The sequence below is a fragment of the Danio aesculapii genome, chromosome 22, assembly GCF_903798145.1.
Source record: "Danio aesculapii chromosome 22, fDanAes4.1, whole genome shotgun sequence".
NCBI classification, from domain to species: domain Eukaryota; kingdom Metazoa; phylum Chordata; class Actinopteri; order Cypriniformes; family Danionidae; genus Danio; species Danio aesculapii.
In genome coordinates, this window is record NC_079456.1 from 28,519,399 (window position 1) to 28,537,576 (window position 18,178).

Sequence of the window (18,178 nt, forward strand, 5' to 3'; positions counted from 1 at the left end):
CCGGCATGTTTGGGTGGGTGGCTTTGTCTAACCGCTGCGTCCCACTCGGTGTCTGTCTTTCCTTGACTTTTTGTCACTCCCTGATTTTCCAGCTGCCTCTCATTAGTGGTGTGTGCTAAATCAAGCCTCAGTATTGCTCTTAGAGTTAGAGATTTAAACACACCCCTATATACTCGCTACAGGACAGCATTTCACAATTTTGTCATTGCAGAATTTCGCTCAAAATACACCAAACAGCATTATTTGTGGTAGTTTGTGTCCTATTGTCACAGTTTCTTCAGGAAAAAAAATGTACCAGTGGGGAATGTTGGATAATAAAATCCATAAGCAAAATAATGTTGTCAAAAGAAAAAAAGGCAGATTATTTTGCTTGTTTTAAGGAAAAACTCACTTAATTTTGGCATATTATTTCTTAAAACAGGACCATATTATTTGCTTGTCTCTTGATTTAAGAATCTTTAGATTCATTCAATTATTCATTCATTCATTTTCCTTTAGCTTAGTCCCTTTATTCATCAGGGGTCGCCACAGCGAAATGAACCATCAACTTGACCAGCATATGTTTCACGCAGCGGATGCCCTTCCAGCTAAAGTACTGGGAAACATCCATACACACTCATTCACACTCATACATTACGGTCAATTCCACTATTGCGCATGTCTTTGGACTGTGGGGGAAACCGGAGCACCCGGTTCTTTCCCCCACATTTCTGTGTGCAAACTTCACACAGAATTGCCAACTGACCCAGCCGGGACTCGAATCAGGAACCTTCTTGCTGTGAGGCGACAGTGCTAACCACTGAGCCACCATGTCGCCCAAATCTTTACATATTCTATATTCTACTATCCTGTAAAAGAGTATTTGGCATTTGTCTTAATCGTGCCCACCACTTTAGAGACTGACACTTTCCTCTGTGGTCGCTATTATACTGTATACTAGTTACCCTTTTAAATCACATATTGTTATGTGATTTGTCTTTGCCTCATAGTTTTTAGTGTTATTTATGAAATTATATTAGCTTGGTTTAAAACAAGTATGCACAAATGTAACAAGCAAACATAATAGCTGATTGATGTTTAAAGGAGCTTATTAAATGTAAAGCCAGTAAAGAAAGTAAGTTAAAAAGCTGTCTTTCTATGTATGCACAGACCCTATTGAGTTAACAATTAAAAGTTAACTAAATTGTTGTTACTAACTTGATTGACTCATTTTTTTTTTCAATATAAAAAAATTATTAAATAAGCTACACACTGGAACTTATTTGAGTTTTTGAAGAAGTGTGTTTTGCTTTTTTCAATTTTTTTTTTTTAATCTTAAAATTTACATTTTATGTTAACAAAATACAATACTGATTATATATATTTATATGTCTTGAAACATGATTTTTATTTATTTTTTTCATTTTACAAGTCCCTTTAGAGTTAAAGAGTTGGGTTTTACCACAGCTTAATATACTCAGCCAATCTCCGGGTCTGCTGGTGGCACTATTAACCAAGCATAAATCATTGAATAGGATTAGACTATTAGCTTCTCCCTTTAAAATGAAAAAAATTGTTTAACTATTTTTTCCTTTTTAAATGAATAGTTTACCCAAAAAATGAAAATTGTCATTATTTACTCAACCTTTATTTGTTCCAAACCGGTTTTGTCTTTTTTTCTTCTGTTGAACACAAAAGAAAATATTATATATATATATATATATATATATATATATATATATATATATATATATATATATATATATATATACACACAGTATCAAAGAAACAGTGACTTTCGTCGTTTCTTTGCCTACTTTCATTTACAATGTGGGTATGGTGGGTAATAGACTAAACTGGACTAAATGTGAATGTTAATTGTAATCTAAGACAGACTATACAATTTTTTTGCGTAAAACAGAAATATTTTGTGCAAGATATTGTGCAAAAGAAGTATTTAAGGATGAAAAAGCAAGTAAAGATTGTTGTCCTTGTGAGATATGCATTGGGAGAGAAGAGTGTTTCTGCAGGTGGTTTGTCAAGCCCACTCACCTGTTTGGAAACTTAGCAACCATACAGCAATGCCCTACTGATGAGACTGTCCCCTAATCTGTCTTTTGTATCGTTGTCTGTCTACTTTGTGTAAGAAGCATAATGAGTGTGTGACGAGCGCTGAGTTCCTGAGGTCGCTACGTGTACAGAAACAGGGCGACTGTCCTCCAGCGCAGCGGGCCTCAGGCTTTGCTGCAGCCTGTGTGGAGAGCTGCGTGCGGGACCGAGAGTGCTCGGGGCTTAAGAAGTGCTGCTCAAATGGATGTGGACACACCTGCCAGTCTCCAGCCAACCTGTTCAAAGGTAAAACACTGCAGAGCACGACTGCATGAAACTGGGAAAATAACATGCTAAAATAAACAGGTGAAATATGCATGAGCTAATTAACTTAAAAAAATTTATATATATATATATGTGTGTATGTATGTATGTATGTATGTATGTATGTATGTATGTATGTATGCATGCATGCATATATATATATATATATATATATATATATATATATATATATATATATATATATATATATATATATATATACACATACATACATACATATATATATATATATATATATATATATATATATATATATATATATATATATATATATATATATATATATATATATATATATATATATATATATATATATGTATATATATATATATATGTATGTATGTATGTGTATATATATATATATATATATATATATATATATATATATATATATATATATATACATATATATACATATACACTATTGAGGTCAAATTTTTTATTAGCCTAATTAATTATTAGTCCCCCTTTGAATTTTTTTTCTTTTTTAAATATTTCCCAAATAATATTTAACAGAGCAAGGAAATTTTCACAGTATGTGTAATAATATTTTTTCTTCCGGAGAAAGTCTTATTTGTTCTATGTCGGCTAGAATAAAAGCAGTTTTTAATTTTTTTAAAACCATTTTAATGTCATTATTAGCCCCTTTAAGCTATATTTTTTCGATAGTCTACAAAACAAACCATCATTAGTACCATAACTTACCTAATTACCCTAACCTGCCTAGTTAAGCCTTTAAATGTCACTTTAAGCTGTATAGAAGTGCCCTAAGCTGTATAGAAGTGTCTAGTAAAATATTATTTACTGACATCATGGCAAAGATAAAAGAATACAGTTGTCAGAAATGAGTTATTAAAACTATTATGTTTAGAAATGTGTTGAAAAAATCTTCTCTTCGATAAACAGAAATTGGGGGATAAAAAAACAGTGGGGGTAATGTAGGGCGGGGCTATTCAATTAGTTTGTCATGGGGTCCAGTTCATAAAAAGCATCCCAAATGAGGGGCCGGAGAGATATGACTTGCAATATAAGTGATGGCACAACAGCAATTTAAGAGCTTATATGCTGTATTTTTGCTCCTTAAGACACCCACGTTGGCTTTTTCTACATTAAAACGTTAATGTGTTGTATTTTGAAACTACATAACATCACTGCATTGTACAATGTGGCTTTTTTTTTACAAACATATTCAAATGTTGTATTTCTAAACAAAATCAGTGTCTTGCTCATGAAGGCTTCTTCTACATTCAAAGACATTCATAGGTTATGTTTTAAACTGTGCAACGATTATAGTCTGAAGAATAATCACGGTTTCACAGTTAAACGATTAATATGCATTTGTTAAATTCAAAACACTACTAGTTTAGAAAATCACAAGAAAACTGCTTATATTTTAAAGTGTTGTTTATTGCTGCTCAGTAAACAAATACAGCACAAAATAGTAATAAAAAACAAACAATAGTCCATTTCACTCTTTGGACTAAACATGAGTGATAATTTTACACTAAAAATAAATGACAAAACAAAAAATAAATAAAAATAAGAATAAATAAATAAATTGTATTTGTCTAATGTTAATTTAAGCTATATATTAGCTAAGAATTTAAACAAACTTTTGTTATCTGCGTTCATATGTTCATACATTCATTCATTCATTCATTTTCTAGTCAGCTTAGTCCCTTTATTAATCTGGGGTCGCCACAGCGGAATGAACCGCCAACTTATCCAGCATTTGTTTTACGCAGCAGATGCTCTTCCAGCCGCAACCCATCTCTGGGAAACATCTACACACACTCATACACTACGGATAATTTAGCCCACCCAATTCACCTGTACCGCATGTCTTTGAACTGTGGGGGAAACCTGAGCACCCGGAGGAAACCCACGTGAACGCAGGGAGAACATGCAAACTCCACACAGAAACGCCAACTGACACTGCCGAGGCTCGAACTAGCGACCTTCTTGCTGTGAGGCAACAGCACTACCTACTGCGCTGCCCCTGCATTCATACATACATACATACATAAGTTATTAATTAATTAATTTATTCATTCATTTTCTTTTCGGCTTAGTCCCTTTGTTAATCTGGGGTCGCCGCAGCAGAATTAACCGCCAACTTTTCCAGCAAATTTTTACGTAGCGGATGCCCTTTCCCCCCACTGGGAAACATCCATACACACTCATTCACACACATACACTATGGACAATTTAGCTTACCCTATTCACCTATACCACTGGACTGTGGGGGAAAACCGAAGCACGTGGAGGAAACCCACACGAACACGGGGAGAACATGCAAACTCCACACAGAAATGCCAACTGACCCAGCCAGGGCTTGAACCAACGACCTTCTTGCTGTGAGGCGATTGTGCTACCCACTGCGCCACCGTGGTGCCCTATATACATAATCATTTTAATCATTTGTAATAATTCATTTAACGTGTATTTTGTTTTACATTTTACTGACAGCCATGCACAACTCTCACCACTATAACATGAGATCATTTCTACTGTGTGCGTCTGGAGGGCATGTGCGCACCGCTCCCAATATACGCACGTCTCTATTGGAAATAATGAATTTGCGTGCGGGAAAGACGCAATATGTGAAGGGCCTGCTGCTATAGTTGATCCAATGTGCGTGTGTGGATTGGCATAACTTTGTTTAGTTGAAGCAGTTTTGTTCCGTGCAACAGAAACGCGGCATTGAGAAGCCTTTACGATTAATTAACCGTAATAAATTAAAGCAGGGTTAATAGTGAAATCGGCTAATCATTGAATCCCTATTAACGATATCAGTGCATTGTACAAAAGGCCTTTTCTACAAACAAATCTAAATGTTTTTGGCTGCTCGTGCCACTCACTTAATGTCACTTGACCCACTCTCTGCGCAGCCTTCAACAGCAGCTCGTGCTGTATTGAACAGACGCATGTCACTTCATAACTATAGCGGCCGTTTTTCAACTAAACTAAATTTATTTTTGATGTCTTGGTCGCAGTGTTTCGAGGGCCGGAACAAATTTCCTCGGGGGCCAGGTTCAGCCCGCGGGCCAACAATTGAATTGCCCTGCTGTAGAGTTTCATGAGAATACACTTGTGGTTATAGGATGAATTGAGGGTACATTTGGCACTTGTGATACTTTTGATGCGTATCATTGTGTGACACGACTTGTCTAATCTCAGTTGTATTACTCTTGTGTTTATTGCCCCATGATGCTGTATTCATTAAAGTGCAAACTATATGTTTTTAAAATCTGGGTACAAAGAGTTGTCATTTTTCTATTCACAATTCATCCGTCAAATATTAAAAAGCACTTTATTAGAATTAGATATGGCAAATTATCTTCAGCAGGCCATAAATAACCAAAAAATTTGCCTGTGCACAAATATTAGACACATTTTTAATATCATATTTGCACTTTGCCTCCTGGCCACAATATTGCCATGTTAAGTTGCATGTTAAGCCAATCAGCAATCTGCACTGCTTACTCATCATGTATTCAGTATATGAAGTAATGATGTCTCACAAGATTTGGATTAATACATTAAATTGGATTATTATTATGGCACATTTATAGGGTTTTAATAATCTAAGTTTTGGATTAAGTAATAAGTATTAAAAATAAAGTAAAAATATAATACTGTTACTGTGCTATCAGTCATTTTGGGCAAGACTATCAGTTCTTTGGGGTGGGTGGTACGATAATTAATTTAACGTGGGGGCTATCAGTCTGTTAGGGTGGCACTAGCAGTCTTTAGGGCGGGGTTCTGCCTTCATCCATTAGTCAGTCTTCCTTCATTTCACTTCCAACGATACAATCATTTCCCAAGAGACAAAATCAAGCACTGCCCTACATCATTTATTTAAAATTCAGGACCGTTTCAAGCTGATGTACATCACAATAGAGGAACAAAGGACAATCTTAACTTGCGTTTCATAAACCAAATGTGGAGTGACTGATCCTAAAGGAATGGTTAGCAGATAACCATTCATCCCAATAGTGCAAAAGCAGCTACCACTAAATTGCAAAAGACTTTAAAAGTCTTCATATGCGATTTTCTTAATCTCTAACATCTTTGTTTTTCTTTGACCCAAATTTAATTCACAGCTGTGTCTTTTGTTGTTTGCATACGGCAAGAATTAAATACTCAGCGAGGGTTTTATATACTGTTGTAATTTTTACCTGATTAGCTGATTTATTGCCAGGCTCGCTGGCCAAACAGACTTCAGTTGATTCATCATCGTTGTTGTTTTTTCTGCTCAGGGGTCCCGCTGAAGCCAAGAAGAGACATTTCCTTTTCAGAGGACCAGCAGGGACATCTGAAGGTGACATGGATGTCTAAGTTTAACGTCTCCGTCGAACCGGTGCTTTATGTCCTGCAGAGGAGGTGGAATCATGGGATTCACCCCAGTGAGGACGAAGCGTCGGCCTGGCAGACAGTTCTCATGGTAAATGGTCACGGACACAAGGCCCTGATTAAGATTAAGAGTTTAGTTTATTCAGCGTAAGTGCGTGTGGGTTTGGGGTTTGCGGAAGACATCTAGAACCCACTGTTACACATAATTCTTCAAAGCTCTTTCCAATGTCTCTTCCATAACTCCATTCAGCTTTAACAGATGTGAGTTAAAGCGAACGGCCATATACTCACTGATTTGTGTTCATTAGCAAGCGGTCTGTAATTGGAAGTGTTTATAATCTACTCTTAAACACATGCCAAATCGTCTCTGCGGTTCATTGCGGCCATAGATTTAGTCAGTACTTTAAATAAACTGTTCTTACTGAAAATATTAGAGAAAGTGTAAAGAAAGCGCACACTTTCATGGTCAGTTAATTTCTTTTGAATGTGCACTTTTTAAATAGACTTTAAAATTCTAATTAATTTATTCATTCATTTTCCTTCGGCTTAGTCCCTTGTTTATCAGGGGTAACCACAGTGGAATAAACTGCCAACTTTTTCAGGATATGTGTTACGCACACTAAAACATTTTAAGCAAGTACAAAAAATATATATATATGTAATCCTTAATTCCTTTTGCTTTTTCTTGTTCACTGAACTTTTGAAAACATCAGCTACACTGATCTAAAATTATTTGTCAGTAAAACAAAAAACATTTAGTTGGGTTAACTTCAGATTATATGTTTTCTGGAGAGGCTGAACTAAGTGAACTAAGTTGTGCCAACTGAACTTTTTTTGTCTGCAGAACTGGAATGCCGGAAGTTGAGTGAACAAAAAAAACCTATCTGAATTTCCTTTCGGTTTTTCTCGTTCACTCAACTTTTGAAAACATCAGTTGCACTGACCTAAAATGTCTGAAGTTGAATGAAATTCTTGGAAATTTGCAGAAAGAAATAACATATCATCAGAACAAACAAACATAGTTCAATTAAAAAAAACAAAACTAAAACAGAGACAAATGTTAACAAAGCATTTATTAGACATGAAATTAGAAACAGTACTGGAGGCAAAACAACAATAACAGTAAGCAAGACAATGATCAAAACGTGGCAGGGGAAACAGGGAAAACCACTTTGTAATGCTTCACAGGAAAAAACAAGACTCAGCAAAGAGTCTCTGTGAATGAGGCGTCTTTATAGTCCTAGTAATCAGTCTGTTATGAGCTTCCAGCTGTATGTGTGTAATCAGGAAGAACCAGAAACTGGTTCCTTCACTTGAATTATAGGATATTTCTCAATATGCATTCTTCAGCGATCTTGCGTCCTTGTGTTCTCGTGTAACATCACCATCATCCGCCGAAATTCCAAAACTCAAGTCCGCAAGAATGGAGGATGCATGAAAGTTCCCGGATGTGTTCTTGATATCGAGGACACACCAATGCAGACTTGAGCACCGAACTCGCTCTAGTCCCAGAAGTCATTGCGACTGGAGGTGGGAAGTGCAGCATTTTATATAGATTTATTATTAAAGTTCAGAGAAATAACTTATTTACCTCAAGAGTTTCCCTAAGTGAGACGGTGAAAGTAAACATAAACATGCAAATCTTAATAAAGGCATAAACGCATTAAAGGGGTTTATTTGTTGAAATTCATATTAAAATCTGTTTTATTTGTGTTGCGCAAAATATATTTGTTAAGTCTTTATGCATAGTATTCGTGGTGAAAAGGGGAAAAGCAATAAATTGTTGTGTGAATGCTGTGATGTTCAAATAATTTTTGATTAAAGATGTGTGAGGCTCATGACGTTATAGCTAACTCTGGCACAACATGTCATGTTGTACATTGTCCCTGTATAAATAAATAAATAAAATAAAATAAACAAACAGGAAGAACGCAGCATCTCATTTCTTACAGGAAGCGTTCTGTGTTTTTGCGATCTCTCGACTTTGTTCTTCCGATGTGACCTGAAAAAACTGGTCTTCACAAGAACGAAAGTCCGTTCTCTGCGTTCTTGGAATTGAGAAACAGCCGTAGTTAGAGCATTTGATTTGTCATTTAATTATTACAGGATTTTACATTTTACATGTTCATGAAAATTAAATGTCAAATACATTTGATTTCTCATTTGAGAATGTATTGTCATTTATTTTTTGATGGTTTGAGTGTTTGATTTTGTCATTTGGGTAGTTGTTTTAAAAGTTCGATTTATTATTTGATCTTTTTAGACATTTGAATTTTCATTTGAATTTTGTTTGGAAAAAACTTCCATATACTGTATATACATAAAAGTTAAATACAAATTAACAGTCCACATGGTAACTATGTAAATGTAAGATGGAAATATTGCTCACAAAATGTATCTTTTAACTTCATGAAGTAAATTTTGATTTAGGTTAAGTAAACAGTAGTTGTACAGACATTTTTACAGTTTTTTGCCAAACCAACAAAAAAAAAACAAGTAATTTCAAGTTGTATTTTATACAGTGCAGTGGATGCTTTTCCAGCTGCAACCAAAAGAAGCATACTTATTTGATGTGTTGATTAACTCAAATTAATATAAATAAAATTTAAATTCTGGCTGCTTTCAATATTTCACTTAAAAGTTTGTAAACTACATCATTGCCTAAGTTGTTTAACACAATACTGTATGCAAGTTTCAGTCACATAAAAAGTATATGTTTTAGTTTATCGTGCATGTTTTTCTTGACGGTAGAAGTAGTTGTAAAATTACATTTAAAGATGTACTTATAATTCTTACTCTCAGGGGAAGTCTTTGCTAAAACAAATCCCAAAGATGCAGTACATTAACATTAAATGAATGATTGATTGATCATCAAATATGCTAGATAACATTACATACAAGGGCGTCAAAGTGGTGCAGTGGGTAGCATGATCGCTGGGGCGACCCATGATTAATAAAGGGACTAAGCTGAAAACAAAATGAATGAATGAACATTACATACATTCTGCTTATTAATAGTTGTTGAGGTAGTAGTTGAGTTTAGGTATACTGTAGAATTAGTGAAAAAGATCATAGAGAATTTACATAAGTACAAATACACAGCCATTATCTTAATAATTTGCATCTAATAACACACTAGTTAATAGTGAGACCTGATACTTAAACCAAAGTAACTCAAAAGTTACATTGGTAACACTTTAGTTTAGGTCACATTTCATAGTATTAACAAAACATTAGCTAACACTGCCAGCATAATAAACTACTAATTAGCTGTTTATTAACACTTAGTAAGGGAGAATCTGAATTTAGGTTTTGGGTAGGATTAGGGATTCTAGATCATACTTTATAACTACTAATGAACAGTTCATATCTTAGCATATCTAGGCAAGTAATAAATGGTACCATTACATTTAAAAGCATCCTTCGGTCTAACTCTTTACTCAGGCAAAAAATAAAGTATATTTTTTTCTTTACCAGAAAATTCAGTACATTAACATTAAATGAATGATTGGTCATCAAATCCAAAAGCTTTCCCCAAAAAAATGTAACTCAAATAAGTGTTTTCTTCATAAGCAGTAAAGCAGTGCTTAAAGTGACTGCTCTTCTCTAGAGATTAAGAGACATTGAAAGAAACAGGGAGCTCATTGTGCCGTTTCTGAGCTCCCGGTAGGATCCGTGATGTAATGGATAGGGACGTGTGAGCTGTGCTTTTCAACAGGCCTTTATAGCCAGATCTCCCTGTGCTGGATCAAGCTGTCATTACTGTGCGTCTTATCAGCATACAGCAGTGATGGAGCTCTTCCATCCTGCATTAGGAGTGGATTTCTCTTAATTAAAGTCTCTCTTCTCCCAGACCATGGAGGACCGCTCGGTGTTGAAGGACATCCGGCCCCATAGGTGGTACCAGTTTCGAGTGAGCGCCGTCAACAGTCAGGGCACGAGGGGCTTCACCACTCCCAGCAAGCATTTCTTCTCTGTGCGAGGTAAAAAAAACTCTTTCAGCAAAATGTTGTTTTCTGAAGGAAAAGTCTGTGAATTTGCTTCTCTACTGTAGTTATCAGATGATAGAAGCAATTTCAATTAGGCTTTCTGGTAGACATGCGCTATTTAAAACTCCATATTCAACACAGATGTCCACTTATAATGGCTTTTTCCACTCTCATCCACATTTTACAGATATACTGTGGCAGACTGGGTTCATGTTGACCTTTTTAAACATTTTAAAACATTAAAGCCCGACAAGACTTAAGCCAGGACTATATTGATTCAGAAAAACACATTACTGGTGAGCAGCTTAAATTTGCCATAATGTGCATTAATTGAATATCTTTAATTATTTTTAAACATCTGCATAGTAGGTATATGACTTAAGTACGCTCAGAAATTCACCAGAAAAATAGTTTTACGTGTTGATTTATAACCTCAGGAAATACTCCTGGAATGAAAAAGTTGGTTTTGACCATATTTGGAATGGTCGTGAATATTAATGAGCTCTGCTCTGGCATTCTGTTGCTCATGTTGGTTGTCTAATCTCTCTTGCTCACACTGTAAAACATACACACACAGATTGATGTACTCTGAAATATAGACATGCAATGTAGTCATACTTCAATTGTCAAAAATATTTGATCAAATTGAGCAGGGTGCGATGTACAGGGAGGTTTGTGTGGGTCTGACCTCCTAATCAACACTTGATGCCCCTGAAGGATATCAAAATAAGATGTAAATGGGGGGTCTGCCCTTTAAAAAGTGAATAAATATTTTGCTCTGAACTAAATAATATAAAGAATTAAATAACTTAAATATAACTTAAATATAAATTTGACCACACTCCTATAATTGTTCAAACCATTATGAATGCAAAAATATTACTTCAGCGGTTTGAAACACAACTCATTATCTTGTAAAATAGGTGTTTTTATCAAAAAGTAGCCTAAAAGTACCATAAAACTAGATGCATAGTTTGTGTTTTATTATCCACTTGCTCGCACCTGGAAGTTAAACAGTAAAATAAAAAATAAGTGTAGTTTTTTATAGTCAAAAATGTATCGCCCCCAACCCCCAATCATCAATGTATAATTTGCATCCTGAGTAGATTATTAAAATGACACTCTTTTCAACTGTAGTAGAGGTTTATCTTAGCAAAAAGGAGTGAGTGAATGAATGAAATGAAATAAAACATTTGCTCCTGATTTGTGTTGTGGATGAAATATAGACTAAAATGTAATTATACTCGACAAAGGAGACTGATAGATATGTATAACTGTTTGATTTTTGTAGTTTTAAGGTATATTATTGATTACTGGCTTTCACACCAGAAAAATGACAGTAAGAGCTGAGTGATATACACGATGCATTAAACACTAAATAACAAATCAAACAATTTAAAATAAACAAAAAAATCTCAGCATCTAGATGTGTTTGTTGGCTCATTACAAACAAACGTGGAAAATTGCACAATATACACATTAAACTAACAAAGAATACAGTTAAACAGACCTAATGCCACTTCAGAGTGGCACTGAATAAATTTATAATCCGTCTTTCCCAAATTTTGCATTCTAATGATGAGCTGTGAACAGATAAAATTCTCATGCCTAGCTGTATTGCTTATGAGCTCTATGTAATGCTGGTCTCGTTTTCAAAAAAGAGTCCCACTTATATTAAGTACAATATAATACAATCTTACATAAAAATAATTGGGGGCTGCACGGTGGTGCAGTGGATAGCACTACCTACTGCGCCACTGCATCGCCAGTAAATAGTCAGCCTCACACTATTTGCAAAACATTACACACAGTGATTTGCAAATCACTAAACACAGCCATTTGCATTTGACACAGAAATTTTTCAGGATGGAATTTCCTTGCAATTTCAAAGCAAAGGCTTTTAAATGAACACACATGAACCAATGGGTTAAACAAAGCCGTCATGTGTGCACACACACTGCTACAAAACTGTAGACACACCAATCAGCTGGAACCACAATGAAAAGCAATAGGTATAAACTTCACTTGTCTTCCATGAATATGTTTACAGTAGTATAGCCATAAATATTAGTCTTCAATAAATCTTGACAGTATTATAGCTATAAATATTAGTCCTTAATAAATATGTTTACAGTAGTATAACTAAAAATATTAGTCTTCATTAAATATGTTTACAGTAGTATAGCTATAAATATTAGTCTTCAATAAATGTTTACAGTAGTATAGCCATAAATATTAGTCTTCAATAAATGTTTACTGTAGTATAGCCATAAATATTAGCCTTCAATAAATGTTGACAGTATTATAGCTATAAATATTAGTCCTTAATAAATATGTTTACAGTAGTATAGCTATAAATATTGGTCTTCAATAAATGTTTACAGTAGTATAGCTATAAATATTAGTCTTCATTAAATATGTTTACAGTAGTATAGCTGTAAATATTGGTCTTCAATAAATGTTTACAGTAGTATAGCTATAAATATTAGTCCTTAATAAATATGTTTACAGTAGTATAGCTATAAATATCAGTCTTCAATAAATTTTTACAGTAGTAAAGCTATAAATATTAGTCTTCAATAAATGTTTACAGTAGTATAGCTATAAATATTAGTCTTCAATAAATGTTTACAGCAGTATAGCTATAAATATTAGTCCTTAATAAATGTTTACAGTGGTAAAGCTATAAATATTAGTCTTTAATAAATATGTTTACAGCAGTATAGCTATTAATATTAGTCTTCAATAAATGTTTACAGTAGTATAGCTATAAATATTAGTCCTTAATAAATATGTTTACAGTAGTATAGCTATAAATATTAGTCTTCATTAAATATGTTTACAGTAGCATAGCTATAAATATTAGTCTTCAATAAATGTTTACAGTAGTATAGCTATAAATATTAGTCTTCAATAAATATGTTTACAGTAGCATAGCTATAAATATTAGTCTTCATTAAATATGCTTACAGTAGTATAGCTATAAATATTAGTCCTTAATAAATATGTTTACAGTAGTATAGCTATAAATATTAGTCCTTAATAAATATGTTTACCGCAGTATAGCTGTAAATATTGGTCTTCAATAAATGTTTACAGTAGTATAGCTATACATGTTAGTCTTCAATAAATATGTTTACAGCAGTATAGCTATAAATATTAGTCTTCAATAAATGTTTACAGTAGTATAGCTATAAATAATAGTCTTCAATTCATGTTTACAGTAGTAAAGCTATAAATATTAGTCCTTAATAAATATGTTTACAGCAGTATAGCTATAACTACTAGTCTTCAATAAATGTTTACAGTAGTATAGCTATAAATATTAGTCCTTAATAAATATGTTTACAGTAGTATAGCTATAAATATTAGTCCTTAATAAATATTTTTACAGTAGTATAGCTATAAATATTAGTCTTCAATAAATATTTACAGTAGTATAACTATAAATATTAGTCTTCATCAAATATGTTTACAGTAGTATAGCTGTAAATATTGGTCTTCAATAAATGTTTACAGTAGCATAGCTATAAATATTAGTCTTCAATAAATGTTTACAGTAGTATAACTATAAATATTAGTCCTTAATAAATATGTTTACAGTAGTATAGCTATAAATATTAGTCTTCATTAAATGTTTACAGTAGTATAGCTATAAATATTAGTCTTTAATAAATGTTTACAGTAGTATAACTGTAAATATTAGTCCTTAATAAATATGTTTACAGTAGTATAGCTATAAATATTAGTCTTCAATAAATATGGAGGGCAATGTCCTAGTCAGAGGAAGAGAAAGCACAAAAGAGAGCAAGATTGGTAAACAGGAGACAGGGGATGGGGGAGATTTTTTTGCTATTGAAATGTATATATCACCAGAACACTAAATAAATAAGCTTTACGTTGTTGTATGGTTTGTTAGGATAGGGCAATATAAGTCTATCACTGTTTGGTGAATACAGTATGTTCATGTACTTTATAGCAATACCTCTGAAACAAATCAAACCCAGATTATATCAGTATTAGTCAATTTGAAATGATACAAGTGTACTCTCAGGGGAAGTCTTTGCTAAAACAAATCCCAAAGATGCAGTACATTAACATTACATACAAGGGTGTCAAAGTGGCGCAGTGGGTAGCACGATCGCTGGGGCGACCCATGATTAATAAAGGGACTAAGCTGAAAAGAAAATGAATGAATGAACATTACATACATTCTGCTTATTAATAGTTGTTGAGGTAGTAGTTGAGTTTAGGTATACTGTAGAATTAGTGAATAAGATCATGCAGAATTTACATAAGTACAAGCCATTATCTTTAAAATTTGCAGCTAATAGAACACATTTTGCAAAATAACTTATGTGTTCTGCTGTTTGTGTGTGTGGATGTGTAAATTATGTGTAGTGTTTTACAAAATGAGCCTTAATTTCATAATTGTGCTTAGCAATCATAAAAAAACTGTAAGACTAAACAAAAGCACTGACATGTTTTGAGATATGCCACAGATGATTTACAATTAAAACACCTCAAACATGCAACTTGGTACTAGCCAAATCCTTGTCTGTACAACTGGGTGAAAAGATTATTTAATGCCACTGAACTTTTATCACCCATGTCATGAAATACAGGTTTCTGAGCTTAAATTGGTTTTATTTGATCTGATGTGTTATGTCAGTATTATTATCTTTCCCATATTTTTGAATGCATTACACCTTAAGGTGAATTGATTCTGAGGAAATATATATTTCTTTTGGGAAGTCATGAAGTCCCATTTTATTTCTGTTAAGCAGAGTAAAACGCATGGGACAGATATAAATAGTCTGGTCAAATTAGGCTTTGGGGTGGTTTACAGTTTCCAGGGTTGGGTTTGGATTCTGAGTTTGGGTAGGAAAAATAAATCTTAGACCAAGATTGCAGATATGATCAGCTTTATCTTCGAGCAGCAATCTGATATGGCAAGTGTTTTTATGCTTGTTGAAGCCATCAGTCTGCAGCCAGGGGTACGTCTTCATCCAGCTTAACATACTCTCTGCCATGTAAAGTAAGTTTTTTGTTTTGTTTTCATAGTGCTAAAATACTTGAATGGTTTAAGAATTAAATTGCAGAGCTGATACTGAAACACTATTGTTGCCAGACACTTTAATCCAAAGAAACTTTGGTTACATTTTTATCAGTTCTTGCTCTCCCTGGGAATTGATCCTACAACCTTGGTGTTTCTTTCAGCATGCTTTAATACTAAAGCTACAGAAAACTTCCAGTTTTAATTACATTGGCAAATTATTTTCATCATTATTTGTCCCTGACATTTTTTCACTAACGGAAACTAAACAAAAACTAAATAAAAATCAGTTTAAATGACAAAACACTATGACAAAATATACTTATGATTTTGTCAACAAATATAGATTAAAAAATAATGTTTAGGGATGGACAATTTGTTAAAAGATCTAGACAAGCAGAACATAATTGCTGTATTGTTTTGTATATGTCAAAACTATGTGAGTTTTTCCTTAACACAAGCAAAGTAATCTACCAGGGTAAGCAAAGTCTTATTTCAAAGCATAAACAATATTAATGTGCCTCCCCATTGGCAGATTATTTTGGTTGTTTTTACTCTTAATTGGACAGCCCACAAAACACTTCTAAGCTATCTGTTCTATACAGTGAATCTGCCACAACACTCTGTTACTTTCACTTTCAATTTGCCCACATTTTCTAGTGTAAGAATCTTGTTGTCCTGAGATCTCCACTCAGCGTTTTATTTTTATTTTCATTTAAAACGCTCCATCATTTGATCATACAATTAGGAACAGTAAAGCCTATTTTATCTAGACATTCATTTTTAAACTGACAGCAGCATAATAAACTTTAGTAGCATCTTCATTACTGTAAAATTTATTCAAATTGATTTATGCAAGTGAATAATAAAGACTTGAAATAATAAAGAAAACTACAAATTCAGCATTACTGGTGCCATCACAGACTTTTGCCAAGGGCACTGACACAACCTCATACACTTACAGACAATGGCTTTTAGACTTGTTGCATGAAACACACCTGACTGGCTGGCCTCAGAGTTGCGCGTCACTCGGTTGGGGTGAGTGAGTGTGACGTAACCGTTTTTAGCAGAGGCTTCTACAACTGCAGCTACTTGTATCAACCACGGCTCATAATATATGATGGAATAGTGCTTATGCTTAAAGCGATAATCGTCATAAACACTGATCGAATTAAGACATTTGAAGTATTCCTATTTCAGTCGCATTATTGAAGTGCTGTACAGACATGTAAATGGCGTAATTAAATTATTACCGTTGTGTAGGCTTTTTAGCTGCATTTTGCGACAAGATAAGCCATACACACTCAGCTGTTTGACGCTTCTCTGCACCCATCAAGTCAGTAAAGGACCACAGAAACACATTGAAAAATTAAAAAACAAACATTACATACATTTTTAAAAAAAAAATCAATTTGTGGAAAGGAGTTTGATTCTCATTTGAAACTGTACAGGGAAGAAGCCAGTCAGTAGAGTTTATAGCTAAATATTTAGCAGTGTTTGCATGTCCTTTATGGCACAATTCATTAAAATAAATGTAAAATAACATTCATTACAAGTTGATTTTAAAAAAGCACCTGAATTCTTTTACACTTTGTGATTTATTTTTTTTTATTTATTTTTTTCTTCAGTTGAATAAAAATCTTTTTTCCATTCATATATTAGCTAAGTATTTTGCAGTGTTTGCATGCCCTTTACTGCATATAATTTATTAAAATAGAGGTAAAATTTCATTCACTAAAAGTTGATTTTAAAAAAGCACCTAAATAGTTTTACAATTTGTGATTTTTTTTTCAGTTGAATAAAATGTATTTCATCATTGAAGATTTCTTAAAAATGCTGTAAAAATCTCATTCATCTCTCGTTCTTGTGAACACAATCTCGTGTCTCGTCTCAAGTAAGCGTATCATCACACCCCTAGTAACTACGTATAGAGGTACTTGACAAACGTTTGCCAAAGTAGTCCTGAGCCCATGTGGTGCTATCACTTATAGATAAATGAGTATTCTTGATGCAGTGCTGCGTGAGGGATCGGAGATCATGGTTGTACAGCTTAAGCCTGCTCCCTTGTCTTTTACCCACTGAAATTCCCCAGATTCCTTGAATCTTTTAAAGATGTTATGCACTGTTGAACGTGAAATATCCAAATGTCTTCCTATCTTCTTCAATAATTTTATTACAAATTTGTTGACAAATATGTTGGCAAACTGGCGATCTTCGGCCCATCTTTGCTCCTAAAGGACTAGACCTTTCATGGATGCTGCTTTTGTACCAGATCATAATTACAATCACCCGTTGACATCACCTGTTTTAAAATAACATCATTATTTAACCAATTTACCTGATTACTAACCCTAAATTGCTCCTGTCACAACCTTTTTTGAAAAATGTTGTAAGAGCCAAATTT

At 33.7% G+C, this 18,178-nt stretch overlaps 1 protein-coding gene across 1 annotated transcript in view; it reads left to right on the forward strand.

Annotated features, from left to right (window-relative positions):
- The window catches only part of anos1b (anosmin 1b), a 189,199-nt gene that overhangs the window by 109,183 nt on the left and 61,838 nt on the right, over positions 1-18,178 (forward strand). The window contains exons 4-6 of the mRNA XM_056447647.1: positions 2,127-2,334; positions 6,636-6,820; positions 10,583-10,712. Coding sequence (XP_056303622.1) covers positions 2,127-2,334; positions 6,636-6,820; positions 10,583-10,712 — 523 coding nt within the window. The remainder of the gene's footprint in view (positions 1-2,126; positions 2,335-6,635; positions 6,821-10,582; positions 10,713-18,178) is intronic.